General features: G+C 45.0%; 1 protein-coding gene across 3 annotated transcripts in view; it reads left to right on the forward strand.

The window, feature by feature from the left end:
* PLCD1 (phospholipase C delta 1) overlaps window positions 1-14,742 on the forward strand; it is a 175,328-nt gene that overhangs the window by 117,968 nt on the left and 42,618 nt on the right. For 2 of the 3 annotated variants that reach the window (XM_077491233.1, XM_077491232.1), the window contains exon 3: window positions 13,993-14,221. In XM_077491233.1, the coding sequence (XP_077347359.1) occupies window positions 13,993-14,221 (229 nt within the window). Of the gene's footprint in view, window positions 1-10,765; window positions 10,896-13,992; window positions 14,222-14,742 lie in introns of those variants that run through there. The other variant, XM_077491234.1, reaches the window with a different exon arrangement.

Consider the following 14,742-nt stretch of genomic DNA (forward strand, 5'->3'; position numbering starts at 1 on the left):
GCTCTGCTCCCCTCCTTTTTTTTTTTTTTTTCTTAATCATTCACCAAACCTACAGCCGCAGGCTGTGTTTTCTGATTGGCCTGGAAAAGCAGGGGCGATACAACTGTAGTACTGGTGGATGTAAGATCTGCAGCCCTTACAGCCAGAGCAGCCAGGAGGTAAAGAGGAGCTGGACCTCCTCCAACATGTAAACCAAGGCACGGTTTACACCTATGCATTTTTTGGTGCTTTTTACAGAAACTCATTACAGTTAATTTAACATGGTTTCCTGTGGGACACGTTCACATCTATGCTTTTTTCAGTCACTGCATTTTTGGAGAGGATCAAGGACTTTTTAAAATGCAAAACCGTGTTTTTTTTTTTTTTCAGACTTCAATGGAGAAGCGGCAGAAAAGCTTGTAGTGTGCTTTTGCCGCTATTTCGCAGTGATTTTCGTTTTTTAATCTGCCCACCAACAAATTGGCCAAAAAAAACCCATAAAAGAATGCAATATGCAAATCGCAGCAAAATCTTGGTAAAATCACATGTGCAAAAATGCAAAACGCACAGCAAAAAGCACTGCAGAAACCATCCAAAAGCAAAATGCATAGGGGGGAACCGAGCTTAAGGCCACTTTCACACTGGGGCATTTTTAATGTGCTTTTAGGCTAAAAATGGCACCTGTAAAGCGCCTGAAAAGCGCCCCCACCACCACAGCAGCCCCAGTGTGAGAGCCCGAGTGCTTTCACACTGGAGCAGTGTGCTTGAAGGATGAGAAAAGAAGTCCTGGAAGCAGCATCTTTTGGGGTGTTGTGGGAGCAGTGAATACACCACTCCTAAAACACCCCTGCTGTTAAAAGCGACGTCCAGCGCTGCCGAAGTGCCTGCGAAGCACCACTTTGCAGGTGATTTTAACCCTTTTTGTGGCTGCTAGCAGGGGTTAAAAGCTCCCCGCCAGCGGCCTAAAAGCACTGCTAAAACGATGGTAAAGCGGCACTAGAACTAGCACAGCATCTTACTGCTGATGTCCCACCCGCCCTAGTGTGAAAGTGCCCTTAAAGCGGGATTCCGCTGCCGAATTATTTTTTATTTTTTTTACCTGTGTCACTGGTGGGCGATTTGTAAGGTGTCTTTGTAGTCCCGATCGGCGTCTTTTTAACCCCCGTCTTGATGATTTCATTGGTAAGGAAAACTTTTAAAAATTCAGGCCAGCGGTTTCCATTTTCAGTGTGGGCGTTTGAAGCCCACAAGCATTTCCTTCCTGGATGCGATGACGCTGTGCTCCCAGCATCCATTGCTCCATCCCGCGCATGCTCATTGATAGCAGTGAGCAGCGCTGTAAAAGATTCTGGTTGCCATCACAACGGGCGGGGTCCTCGAAGTTCCCGCCCTGTTGTGATGGCAATGAAAGTAACAATAAGAGAACAAAGAAACGTGACCGGTGTCGTCCTTCCGAAATCTCACGAGATTTCGGCATGACTGTGTCCCCCACGGATTCTTGGGAAATAACTAAAAAAGGTCCCAGGGATCATTGCGAAGCAGGGGAAAGGCGATAAACACGCCTAATCCCACGGGAGGAGCGCCCGGAAGTCGTTATAAACATTACATTTAAAAGGTAATTACTGGATATTATATTATTTAAATGGTCATATATGCATCTATGGTCCAAAGCGATTTGGATAAGATTAACTTTCAATTTTCAGTACAAAACCACTATAAGCTGGCCAAGTCATTTTGTAATTTAGTGTTATTAAAAATTACCCTTCCTTTTTTAATCTACTGTAATTTTCTGAAAATTCAATGCAATATAGCTACCTGGAGTTGTTCGGTACACAGAATGTGTACTGACCACCCGCCAAAAACATATTTTCCTGCTTGTGTGATTGGCTCACAGATTTTCCCAGAAATCTGCCTAAGATACAAGTCAGATTTCAGGCATTCCCTGCAACAAAAAAATTATTTTTGGTTAGATACTCCCAATAGGAAATCATAACTAAAGGGGTGCAGACCCAGCAGATTTCCTCATTAGCGCTCTGCAGCTGCACGGCTGATTGAGAATTATGAAAACCGCTCCTATTAGACCCACTCAGCACAGAGTAATACACAGTGATTTTAGAATAATAAAAGTTCATTGGGCATCTAATGTTGTGGATTCTTGTGGTTTTGATAGTCTGGGAGATTTACTTCTGTAACTTGATGCAAAGAGTCGTTGTTGACAGAAACCAATAGCAGCCAATCTTTGCTTAGTTTTTATTGGCTTTACCTTTTTACCTTCGAAGCAATTTTCTTGTATACTGAACATTTTCCATAAAAGCTTATTGGATTGGTTTGTGGTTTTACTGCAAGGCAATTTATCAAGACTGCTCTTTGCTGCATATTTTTGGTGGTGCTTTGTTGCCAATGTTCTTCTGAATGAGTAGGGTGTACTGCTGTGTTGTACTGCTCAGTGTAATTGATGGTTTGGTGTTTCTGAACCTTTTTTCTGTCAAGGCACCCTTTTTAAATTCTGCAAAATCTCAAGGTACCCCATTCTAAAATGTAAATATAGTAAACTAATAGTTTACACAATAGCAACATCCATACATGTAGGACACGCAATGTTAGAGGTGATTAAGCCTGGGTTCACACTAATGCGATGCAGGAAACCCTGCAATTTGTGCATTTTTGCCGCACTGCATTCAAATTGCACTACCCTTGCGATCTGCAGCGGGTAGCAGTGTGCAATCTTAATGACACCCGAAAACACAGGTCACAAACAGTGCATTTGCCCGCATCGGATTGCAGTGGATCGCATGGTACAAAAGTACTATGCAATCTGATTGCAGTCTGGTTTCAAAATTGGTGCATGTATTGGTGGGATTTGAGCCCATTCAAAATGAATGGACTCAGATTGCTCCGCACTGAATCACATGTGAATTGGACCAGAATGCGGTGTGGTTGCTGTACAATTCACATGAGGTTCATAGTGTGAACCAAGGCTTGTTTTTCCAAAGCAAACTGGTACTGACTAGTATTCCAATGTTTCTCTTCTCCCTCAGTTTCTCTCCCTTACTCAGCTAATGTGACATCAGGGGCAGGTGGGGTACAGTGACTAGATGTCCCAAGACTGAGGGTGTGGTCCCCAAACCCCGTCCATCCCAGATTTTTGTCCCCGCTTTTGCCACGGGCACTTGGGCAGGCAGTTTCCCAGGAGCTGCACTCTGTACCTCCAGGCAATCCTGCCTCTCTGGACTACAATACCCATAGTTCCTTGCAGTACAGGAGGGAGGGGGAGAAACGCTGTGCTCTGTTCTCTCCCCTCTGCTGTCAGGAGAGTGATTGGAGGAAGGAGCAGTAATGAGCACAAGAAGCAGATGAATTTGTGTATTATAACATAAGTAATTTTTCTCCTTCACTGGTAGGCAACGATCGGCACTAATTGGCACTGACAGGCAGTGGCACTGATGGGCACTCATAGGTGGCACTGATGGGCACTCATAGGCAGCAATGAGAGGCAGTGGCACTGAGGGGCACTAATGCAGTGGCACTGATGGGAACTGACAGGCAGTGGCACTCATAGGCGGCACTAATGGGCACTCATAGGCAGCACTGATGGCCACTTATATGCGGCAATGTGAGGCAGTGGCACTGATAGGTGGCACTGATGGGCACTCATGCATTGGCACTGAATTGCGGCACAGATGGGCACTCATGTGGTCGCACTGGTGAAGCTGCGCTGATGGGCACTGGTGAGGCTGCGCTGATGGGCACTGGTGAGGCTGCACTGATGGGCACTAGTGAGGCGGCATTGATGGGCACTGGTGAGCATAATACACTCTTCAAATGTGCTTCAAAATTCATGGTTTTCCCTTTTTTTGAACAAGAAAATGACGTTATGCAGTTGGGCTGGTATAATAATGCTATAGGACTGTTATGAAATTATTTCCACAAATAATGCATATATCATACAATCATTATATAAACACATATCACATATACTGCATATATGATTTGAGGAAAATATGCTAATAAAATGGTATACTATTTGCCAATAAAAATAAATTATTATTATTTTTATTATTATACAGGTTTTATATATCGCCAACAGTTTGCTCAGTGCTTTACAACATGAGGGCAGACATTATAGTTACATTACAATTTGGTAGAAGAGGAATCAGAGGGCCCTGCTCGTTAGAGCTTACAATCTAAAAAGGAAGGGTCAATTGATACAAAAGGTAATAGCTGTGGGGGATGAGCTGATGGAGGAAGTAAAACCGTGTTAGTTAGAAGCAGGATAGGCTTCATTGAAAAGAAGGGTTTTCAGGGATCGTCTAAAGATGGATAGTTTAGGGAACAGTCGGACAGAATGATTTGGACAGGGCTTGTATGTGAGCCTGAAAGGACAGTTTGGAGTCTAAGGTTCCCCTAGCACCCTGGCATGTGGGGACAGATTGATAGATGTGCCATTGATCTTGACAGAGAAGTCAGGCGAAGGGGCACGTGGGGGAGGAAATATTAAGAGCTCGGTATTAGATTAAATTTGAGGAAATAAAAAAAAAATATATATGTCCCCAGATTTCATTTGAAAAATCTGGTCACGAGGCACATGCACAAAGGCTGGCAAGATGGCAGCGATCATCTAGAGCTCCATGTCGCCCGGTTTAATGACACCCGCAGCAGCTGACTGAAAGCTTGTTCTGGGTCCATTCCACGAGCGACAGCGAGGGGCTCACCCTGATGTCAGCAGGCACTGCCAGATGGGACCTACCCCTCTCGCTGAACGTGGCCCCTGAGCCCCACAGCCATTCCAACATAGCGGCCGCCAGTACACATGGCAGGGGGACAGAGGAGGCAGACTCCATCGCAGACCAAGATTCCCCGGGAAACCGCGGCTCGCTCACCACAAATAGACATAGTGAGTGAAGCCCACAGGATGACACCCTCCCCGCATCCACTGAATCCCTAATAGGGAGAACACGTGATAGCCTTCTCCTGACCCCAATGTCTGACCCCACGGCACCACTAGAGGCTTGTGAGGGGGCACTACAGGGCCTTCCAACTACACCTACTGACTTTTCTTCCATGTCAGCATTCTCCAAAATGCTATCCAGGGGCCTAGCTCAAAACGCATAATAACCTCATCAATCCATGCTGATTTACAACAACTGGGTATGCGGATGGAACATATTGAAAGAAAGGCTGATCAATCAAAAGTCAGAATTAACCAAAGCTCTGCCAGAATTCAGGATGTACAGGACCAATTAGTGACTGCATTATCAAAAATCAATGACTTGGAAAACAGCGTTACAATTTTAGGGTACGGAGTCTCCCTGAAAAGATGAAAGAGGTTCAGCTGGTAATCCAGACGCTTATCAAGGACTTTATCCCTGACATCCCAGACCATCGCCTGGAATTGGACAGGGCCCACAGAGCCCTACAACCTCCATGTTCAGACAGCCTCCCAAAGGACATCATTGTAAAGCCACATTTTTACACAGTGAAAGAAGAGGTAATGAAAAGGTTGCATGCAACAGAAAACCTGACGTTCCAAGGACAACCTATCCAAATTTTTGCAGACCTCTCACCCTACACTGTACAGAAATGGAGAGCCTTGAAACCCCTTCTCCAAGTCTTGACGCAAAATGAAATTGCCTATAGATGGTCTTTTCTACTCCGCCTGAACCTCATTTCGCAACAAAAGTTATGGCTTCTCATCATTTGCCGAAGAAGAGCGTATTCTACTACACCTGGATTTATTATAACAAGACCCACAACCCTCATCAGCTGGAAAAGGTGAAACACCCTCAGCGAAACGCCCACCCCCTGTAAGCCCTCTCAAGCCGGCGTAGCTAAAGCACTACTCCAAAAGATCCAAGGAGTCTCTTCCACCCTGAGGACAGTCGGACGGATGCAGCTTCAATCAATGTGATCTGAACACCCTTTTGTGTTCCCCATGTCGCTGACCCCATCCAAATTGAACTACACTCCTCTTCTATTACGGAGAGGTCAATCCTTTGGAAACAATCTGAGGGGTGGTAAGGTAGAAGGGTCAAACCTAATGGTTCTTATGGACCATGGTCCTAATGGCACTTTTTTCCTTTTTTTTTTTTTGTATGTTGTCCTTCAGTTACAGTAGCAAGCTAGGGCCGCTGGCCAGGGGCCCCCCTTCTTTAAAAATGTTCTGGTTACGAATTCTACATATCCATGAAATTGAATACTGCCTAGCTCCCCCTTAGGGGGAAGACCTCAGGAATGTCCTATTATATCCCACTATACAGTTCCTTTATAATATGTTAAGCCTGTTGATCCTATTACTAAATTTTTGATGGGTACGGGATAGTGGCCACTCTGTGGGTCAAGACCCTTGCAGGGGTTACCCATGTTCTGCAGATGTCCCTGGCATCTGGGCCAGCAGAAGAACCATTCACCCAGTTTCTGGCCCAATTATTTTTACAGGGAACAAGACTCGGTTCATATGTAATTATTATTACTTGTTTAAATGGAGGTGAGACCGTAGCGGATGCAATGCACCTCCACCAACCTTTGAGGGGTGTTTACTTTCTCTCGAAGGTTGACAGAGGCGCCCCTACCCAGGGGACCTCCGACCAAAGAGGCTGTACCTTTTCTGCCCCCGGGGGGGGGGGGGATTTGGGGAATATAGACTGCACTATAACAAGTTTATTGTTTGTCTCTCTCACATTTTCCCTTTTCCTTCTGCTTTCTATTTCCCACCTTTTTCTCTATCTGCCTATCTTTTCCTGTAGGAGTCCTGGGAGGTCACATGTCGTTTGCTCCCCGGCCCCGAACAGCAGCACCCATCTCCAATACTCATGGCTGCCATATGACCCATCTACCTTGGGCAAGGAGGTACAGTGTATTCCCAAGATGACCCACACTCTGATCCATGTCTAGCACGACTCTTGCCAACTCAAACTTGCGCATAATCTGACGTAATACAGAAGGGGTGAACTCACCGGTCAAAATGCGGAAACTGCTCCAACTGTACCACTCTATGAAATCAGATATACTAATTTTACAAGAAACCCACTATTCCCACCCGACCTGAACACCAACGATGGGGCACTATTCCCCACCCCCCAGAGCAGCAGAGAGGAGGAGAGAGGGGGACGTGCCCGGTCACATGAGCGCTGCTACAATAAAGGTATACAGCGGTGCTGGCTTGTACACAGGGGTATTGGGGATTGCAACACTTGGACTGAGGCAGGGAGGAAGGTGCGTGCCGTTAGCAGGCCAACTAAACGATAATAAAAATTAGTGTCAATGATTTTCATTAGCGATTATTATCGATTTTATCGATTAATCATTTCAGCCCTACGGTACCCCCAAATTTTTATCTCCAATGCGGACAACAAAACCAAAGGGGTAGCAATCTGCTTCTCAAAACACCTAAATTTCTCACCAACCAAGCTTCTTAAGGACCTAGCAGGGTGCTATGTGCTAGTGACCGGCACCATTGATGGAGAGACCTACACTTTTGTCTCCTACTATATACCTAACAAAGGGCAGGCAAATTTCTTTGACTCCCTAACACACAATACAGAAACCCTGTCAGGGCATTTTTCGTAGGAGGCGATTCGAATATAGCATTTGACCTCTCAAAACAAAACGGTAACTGGGAATCCAAGCGCCCAGCCAGACGAAGTTTAAAAATCTCCTGGATACTATATTTAGCAGGTTTGGTGGATATCTGGAGAGAACTCAACCCACATATAAAAGACTATACACATTTTTCTGCACCACATAACACCCATGCCAGGATTGACCACATCTTTATGCAATCACACTCAATCCCATTAGCCCTGTTTGCCAAAATTAGTGACACTTCCCTCTCAGATCACTCTACTGTGGTACTTGGGACTCAGCGCCCTTTAGGGACATCCGCCCTTTTTTAAATGGGGACTTATTGAAGCCTTACTAAGTGATCCGGTACATTGCATGATAATAGAAAAGATGTTCAAAGACTTTTTCAATGAAAACGACAATAACACAGTTAAACCCTAAACCCTATGGGCAGCCCACAAATCTGATTAGGGGGAAACGCATACAGATAGCATCCAAACTGAAACACGAACATGGAGCAGAGGACTTCCTTTCACTAAGCAAAATCCACAAACGAAACTCCACACACGATACTCTGTCCCACTTGGACAAAGCCTGAATTAATCTTAATTTTAGCTTTAACAACCAAAGCTGAGAAGCATTTGTGATGGACGGGAGCGAAACTCTACTTTTAGAAAGATAAACCTGGCCCCAGACCCCGAACCCTAGCCTTCCCCAACATTTCCACCCCATCAGACGACCTGACCCATAACCCGATTAGGATTATGTAATGTTTCAATTGGTTTTACTCGCGACTCTATAAAGCCCCCCCCCCCCCCTCCTCCATCTGCTGCGATTGACTTTCCTTAAAGATCTCCCTATTCTTGTAACATAGAAGAGTCATAGAGACCTGATAAACGACCCAAAAAACCACTGCAGAGTTTCTAGAGACAATTCAATCCCTTAAAATTGGCACCTCCCCAGGCCCAGATGGATTTTTAGTCTTCTACTATAAAAAAATTCACTCAGGGATGGAACCCCAATGGACAAGGACCTAAATGCTGCAAACATTTTGACAATCCCCAAACCAGGGAAATGCATGACTGATGTTAGCAACTACCATCTGATATCAATAATGACCTTAAAATTGTGACCAAAATCCTGGTCTCCAGGATGGCTAGTTTTATCCAATGTTACATCCATAAGGACCAGGTAGACTTCATCCCTGGAAGACAAGCCCCGGACCAAATCAGGAGAGCCATAGGCATAATCTCCATACTTCAGTCCCAATGGGATGGGGGCTCCCCGCAAAAAGGGATTCCTGCTTTCTATAGACCTGCAGAAGGCTTTTGATTTGATATTGTGGCCCTCCCTTTTCGAGATCCTGGAAAGATGTGCATTCGGCCCCAATTTCAGAGGTATAGTTGCCTCCCTCTATTCAACTCCCAGTGCATAGGTTCGCTTGAAGGGCAAATACTCCAATTCTCTAGCGATTAGAAGGTGTCCCCTCTCCCCCTTAATATTCCCCATTGCTATGGAGACCCTAGCTATAGTGATCAGATCTCACCCTGAAGTTTAAGGGGGTCCTCTGTGTTACCCAGGAACATAAAAGTGCCTTGTTCAGAGGATTTGCTTCTATTCCTCATGTCCCCTCACGTTTACAAACTGCTTCAAGAATTCAGCAACATTTCAGGCCTTAAAGTCTGTCTCCAAATCTGTTGCCCTAAATGTGTATCCCACCCTAATCTGTAGAGCAATTGAAACAATATTTCCCATTCACCTGGGCATCTGACTCGTTACTGTACCTGGGGATTAAGCTAACAAAGAATATAAGCAAAGTGTATGGAGCCAATTGTGGGGAGGACCTGAAGGCTTGGTCAAAGATTGGTATATCCTGGCTGGGCAGAATAAATGTGGTCAAAATAACATTATTGCCGACTTTACTTTACCTATTTAGGTCGCTCCCGATATCCATCAACAAAAAAGCCCTCCTTGAAGTCCAGTCCTGAATCACACGTTTTATATGGGATAAAGGTTACAAAAGGTTACAGACACACTTTATCGATTGAAAACACAGGGGGGGTTGGGTCTTCTTAATATTTGGTGGTACTATCAGGCAGTACAGTTGGCACAAATATCAGCGCTATACGCCAGAGGACACAAACCTGACTGGGTAGCACAGCCCCCCATCCTATCGCCCATTCTCTCATTCAATAGTCCTATGCGACACCATACACCAACATCACAAGGTGACCTCTAATATGTGCCCATTGGCTCATTTATTCAATAACCCTGATTCCCGCCCGGCATGAACATACAAGCCTTTCGTTGGTGGCTGAACAAAGACTTATACCGCATAGGACATTTCTCAATTCTACAGGCACACTCTCCCTGAGCTACTGCATGAGAAATGCCCGCCTCCAAGAGGTTCAGGCTTACCCAAATTAGGCACTTTCTAACCTCGATCTGGCCAGAAAAAAAAGGAACCCATCTAAAGCCCCGTACACACGAGAGGACTTATGTCCGACAGACTTCCGAAGGAGTTCCGTCCGAGTTCTGCTGGAATTCCGACGGAGTTCCGACAGACTTTTCGGCTGAGCGGACTTGGCCACACACGATCACACTAAACTCCGACGGATTCGAACGTGATGACGTACGACTCAGCTCGAATAAGGAAGTTCATAGCCAGTAGCCAATAGCTGCCCTAGCGTCGGTTTTAGTCCGTCGGAGTAGCATACACACGAGCGGATTTTTCGAAGGGGACCGGGTCCGGCGGAGTTCCTTCGGAAAAATTTGAAGCATGTTCCATATTCTAAAGTCCTTCGGACTTTGGCGAGTCAAAAGTCCGTTGCAGCCCACACACGATCGGATAGTCTGACGGACTCAGTCCTTCGGACTTTGGATGTTGAAAAGTCCGCTCGTGTGTACGCGGCATTAGTCTACTCTCTATGAACAATGGTGTGCTAGCCTTATGGATCAGAGGGGGATCTCGATTATTTATACCTTGCTGGCATACAGGGATGACAAGCCTTCATATGTCCAGGTGTGGGGGCATGACATGAAGATTTCTTGGGACAACAATACCTGGTTTCAGGCTCTACACCGCGCATACAAAGGTATCCTCAATGTATCCCTGATTTGAAGGCAATGTTAAACTCATTACTAGATGGTACTATGTTCCTGCTAGACTGGCAGTAATGTACAAAGATGCTTCTCCCTTATACTTTAGAAACTGCAGTATGGTGGGATCCATGTTCCATGTCTGATGGTCATGTCCTCGCGTCAGAACCTACTGGAACAAGGTATTCCATCTCCTAAGGAAAACTTCTGGATTGGCAATACCTCAAGATCCCGCTATTGCTCTCCTGAACCGTAAGGTAGATGCACTACACAAACGCATGCAAACCTTGGTCTACTTCATCCTCTTGGGTGCTAAGATTACACTAGCGGCATTTCTGGCAGCAAAGAGGAAAATATCCTGAATGATGTCACAAGAACAGTTAGTAGCGAAGCTTCAGGACAAAGTACCTAAGTTTGCAGCCATCTGGGAACCCTGGGCAACCTACTCTGGCTCATGCCTATGTCCTGGCATTACACCAGACTTAGATCCTCCTTGACTCCACTCTCTCCTTTCTCTCTTCCTTATCCTTTCTCTCTTCTGCTCGCTCGCAGGCATTATGATGCCTCCCTCTCTTACTACTTTCCCATTCTTCACACATATAGAATTTTATAGTTTTACTCTTTAAAAGGAGCAACTGTCCTCCAGAGCAGGCCCTATATACTGTTGGGGTATGGAGAGGGGGTGGAGGGCCCTGATCTCTGAACCACAGGGAGGAGTCACTCGTGTGATCCCATGGGGTAATGTGCGGTTGCCTTCCGGGGCAGGGGGATTGGGGTACTTCACCCACCCAATAAGCGGAGATATACTATGCCACTCTGCGTTAGAGCCTCTGGATAAAGACCTTCACCTTGAGGATCTGAATACCGTTAGTGCTCCTCTTCCTTTTATAAGTTACTTCTGACCTACTTTTTGGAATTGGATATTAGCATATTGTCTCTTACATGATTTGTTCCAGTTGACACTTTGTTGCAGTAATACTTTGTTGCCTAGCAGGCTGATATGTAATTGTACTTTGTTATTCGTTCTACATGAAAGTGACCACCCTCCAGCCCCTGTTTTACTTAACTGGGCCCTGGAACTTGACCCACCGGGGATGCGCTGTCTCTCTGCCTGGGGTTCTCTTGGCTCTTGGTTGGATAGATTTATAGCAGCGCAGCCATTGGCTCCCGCTGCCCTCAATCAAATCCAATGACGCAGGCGCTGAGGTGGGGGCCGAGTCATACATTTGTTGGCTATGGACGCCGAATGCTGGACTCGCAAGGTAACCTCCTCAGGGAAGTGCTTCTCCTAGGAGGTTATTTAATATGGGGAGGAGCTGCGAGTGCCGCCAGGGGACCCCAGAAGAGCAGGTTCGGGGCCACTCTGTGCAAAAGGAGCTGCACTCACTGTGGAGGTAAGTATATGTTTATGTTAAAAAAAATAAAAAATACATACCCTTACAATTACTTTAAGGTGAGGGGCAAACAATGCTGTGTTGACACCCGACATCCTCTTTATCAACTAGAAGGCTGAAATGAAAACCAGTGGCTTTAGATGTAGGCCATTTGCATACCTTAGCAATGTCCTGGAAGTATTCCAGTCAGGCTTTATAAGTCCTCCCAGGACATTGGGAGTATTCCAACCAGGCTTCGTAAGGTATATATATGGTCTACACCTATAGCAAGGATATTATTCATCTTTAGTCAGCGCTGCACAATTTGGTTTAATCTACAAACATCCCTTAACTGCATAGGCAGGTTTTTTGTAAAGGTGAACTATCCTTTTAAGGAAGGATTTGCGCAGTAAGCGGCAGCCAGGAGGACATAGGACACTCTTCATTAGAGGTAAATTATTTGACTGGTGCTGTATTCCTATAATGTGCATTTTTTTTTCTTTTTTTGCTTCGCAATTGATTGAGAGTTCTTTGCAGAGTGGAATTTTACTTCGTTATTTATTTTTTTAAATGTGTAATTTTAGTGTACACAAATAACAAGTACAAAAGAGCAAAAGCAAATGCAGTAGAGCAAACAGTGCTCAACTATCACTGTACATAATCTACAATGTATCCGTTCAACATAGATCAGTGTAAAAGTAGCAATTATACATCTGAAACGCAATCAAATAGAAATAGGTCACTTTATCAAGACATGCATATTGAGACACATTTAGTCAAAAGAAAATGGGGACGCATCCACCATGGATCCACGTCCCTAGCCATTAATCTAGGTAGCAGGTGGTGTAGTGCAATCTTAACTCGCCCATATGTCCCATATTTTATGAAATTTACGAGGGTATCCTCTGGCCTCATACGTTAACTTGTATAGTGGAAGTGCCCGGTTAAAGTGCCCTGATGGGTTTTACTTCCTTTTTGTTCCCCTGCAAAGTAAAAGTATAATGGGTTAGTATGCATCGCATACTAGCACATTATGTAGTACTTGCCTGAAAACGAAGCCTGTGCTGTCTCCGCTGATGGACGCATCCATCTTCTCCCCTCTTCCTTTCGGGCCCGCGGACTCCAGCTCTGTGACTGGCCAGAGCCACGTGATGTCACTCCCACGCATGTGCGCAGGAGCCATTGCTCACAGCACTTGTGCGTGAAGAAACAGCACGGAGGACCGTTTCTTCACGACGCATGCGCCGATGACATCCTTGGCGCAGTGTACAGCAAATATCTCCTAAACCGCGCACATTTAGGGATATTTCCACTACCTATAGGTAAGCCTTATTCTAGGCTTGCCTATCGGTAAAAGTCACAATTGGAGGTTTACAACCACTTTAATGATGGTAAGCCAGAAATGTATGGTGGGAGGGGTTGGTGACATCCATTACATAGGTATGGATTTCTTTGCATATAACAATACCAAACGTAGGAAAAACTGCATGCATTTTGGAAAGGTATTCATCGTCAATATAACCCAACAGGCCCCTTAAGGGGTTGCATACATTAGGTGTTTGGGTAATGGAGCTAATGAAAGCAGTGCCCTCCGACCAGAACATTCTGATTGGTGGAATTTTACTTTGTTTAACCTACTTTACCAAGGGAAACGAAAATTCACTCTTAAAGTGAACATCCTCTACACCTTTAGTAAATCTGGGTCTTTTAGTAAGACAAGTCTCCCTCTTCTACAAAAAAGGTATTTTTGCCTGGAGTCATTCTTCAACTTTGCGCTAGAAGTTCATGTGACACCATGCAAGCTCAAATGTTAGTATACAAATAACCACATATAAAGTTCTCTTGAATGGCCTAGGGATATCCAAGTGCATTGATTGTCTGATATTTCATCTGTGTTCTGTAGATGTCCCCTATTGAACATTGCAGCTCATAAGGTTATTACTGTCTTCTCCTAACCACATTTCTGTTTTTCTTTGGACAGTCAGTATTGATGACATTGAGGATGTGCGGCCTGGCCATGAGACGGAAGGGATGAAACGTTATGCTCATGACGTGTCGAAAGACCTCTGCTTCTCTATCATCTTCAAGGGACACCGCAAGAACCTTGATCTAATAGCCAGCTCTAATGAGGAAGCTGCTCACTGGACGGGAGGCTTAAATAAAGTAATAAACAAGTCCCGATCTATGAGCCAAAAACAGAAGTTACAGCAGTATCCTTTTCACAGTTGGCATGTGTAAGATAGGAGCGTCATCAAGCATTGGAAGTGTCATTGTTGTGTTTTTATTATTTTTTTTGGTTTTACATTCATTTTTTATTTTTTATTTTTGTGCTCCCCATCCCAAATCTAGCGATGCAAAGGCACACCTGGATCTGCCTATTTATGTGCTGACTGGTGAGAAAATGGTGGAGCTAAAAATTAAAGTTTTGGGGCGGTCATTATTGACCTTTTTAAGATTCTAGTTTGCTGGCTGTCATGCTGACCCCCTGTCTTCAATACTTTGAGTTGGTACAATGTGCAGATCATAAGGTTGGAGAAAAGTTAGTCCTTATGTGCATATATATTCCAGGTCAGTGACCGAGTACTCAAATAAGCGTATCACTGGAGTAGCTAAAAAGCCAGTACAAGACAAAAAATGTCCTATGTCCCGCACATCACTGCAAGACCCCGTGAATATATGAAATGACAGCCTCAGCCTGGGCTCCAGCCAAGCCAGGTTCCCAACGTGTTTC

This window comes from Lithobates pipiens, unplaced genomic scaffold (genome assembly GCF_037356315.1).
Source record: "Lithobates pipiens isolate NorthernLeopardFrog02 unplaced genomic scaffold, aLitPip1_a1.2 Scaffold_19, whole genome shotgun sequence".
NCBI lineage: Eukaryota > Metazoa > Chordata > Amphibia > Anura > Ranidae > Lithobates > Lithobates pipiens.